The sequence below is a fragment of the Geospiza fortis genome, unplaced genomic scaffold (assembly GCF_000277835.1).
Source record: "Geospiza fortis unplaced genomic scaffold, GeoFor_1.0 scaffold183, whole genome shotgun sequence".
Lineage (NCBI taxonomy): Eukaryota > Metazoa > Chordata > Aves > Passeriformes > Thraupidae > Geospiza > Geospiza fortis.
Window position 1 is genome coordinate 818,589 of NW_005054447.1, and position 444 is coordinate 819,032.

At 66.7% G+C, this 444-nt stretch overlaps 1 protein-coding gene across 1 annotated transcript in view; it reads right to left on the reverse strand.

The window, feature by feature from the left end:
* Nucleotides 1-444, reverse strand: part of SIDT2 (SID1 transmembrane family member 2) — a 6,240-nt gene that overhangs the window by 2,036 nt on the left and 3,760 nt on the right. The window contains 3 exon segments of the mRNA XM_031062405.1: nucleotides 11-95; nucleotides 169-286; nucleotides 385-444. The exon segment at nucleotides 385-444 is cut by the window's right edge and continues 10 nt beyond it. Coding sequence (XP_030918265.1) covers nucleotides 11-95; nucleotides 169-286; nucleotides 385-444 — 263 coding nt within the window.

Below are 444 nucleotides of genomic sequence, written 5' to 3' on the forward strand. Positions count from 1 at the left end.
CGTAGGCGCTTAGGCGCTGGCGTTGATGTCCGGGTGACGCTTCTGGTAGAGCTTCAGCATGCAGAGCCCCGCGATCATGTACATGAAGGAGGTGTCTGGGGGGGCACAGCGGTGAGAGGGGCGTGGGTGGCCCTGCTGTGGGTGGGGAGGGACCGGGGGGGCACTCACCAAACTGGAAGTTGGTGTAGTTGGGGCAGACGTGGTAGCAGGCGCTGAGCAGCCCCTCCATCATGAGGGCGGTGCCCATGGCGTAGAAGAGCCCAAAGTGCTTGGGGATGCCACACTCCTAGGGGGAAGAGGAGAGGCACGGAGGGGAAGTGGGGGGTCCCGGGAGGCTGAGCCCTCCCAGGCAGGCGCAGCCCCCCAGGCAGCCCCGTCCCTCACCAGGGCGTGGGCGTCGTTGCGCAGCAGCGCGCGGTTGTAGTTGATCTCGCGCTGCAGGAT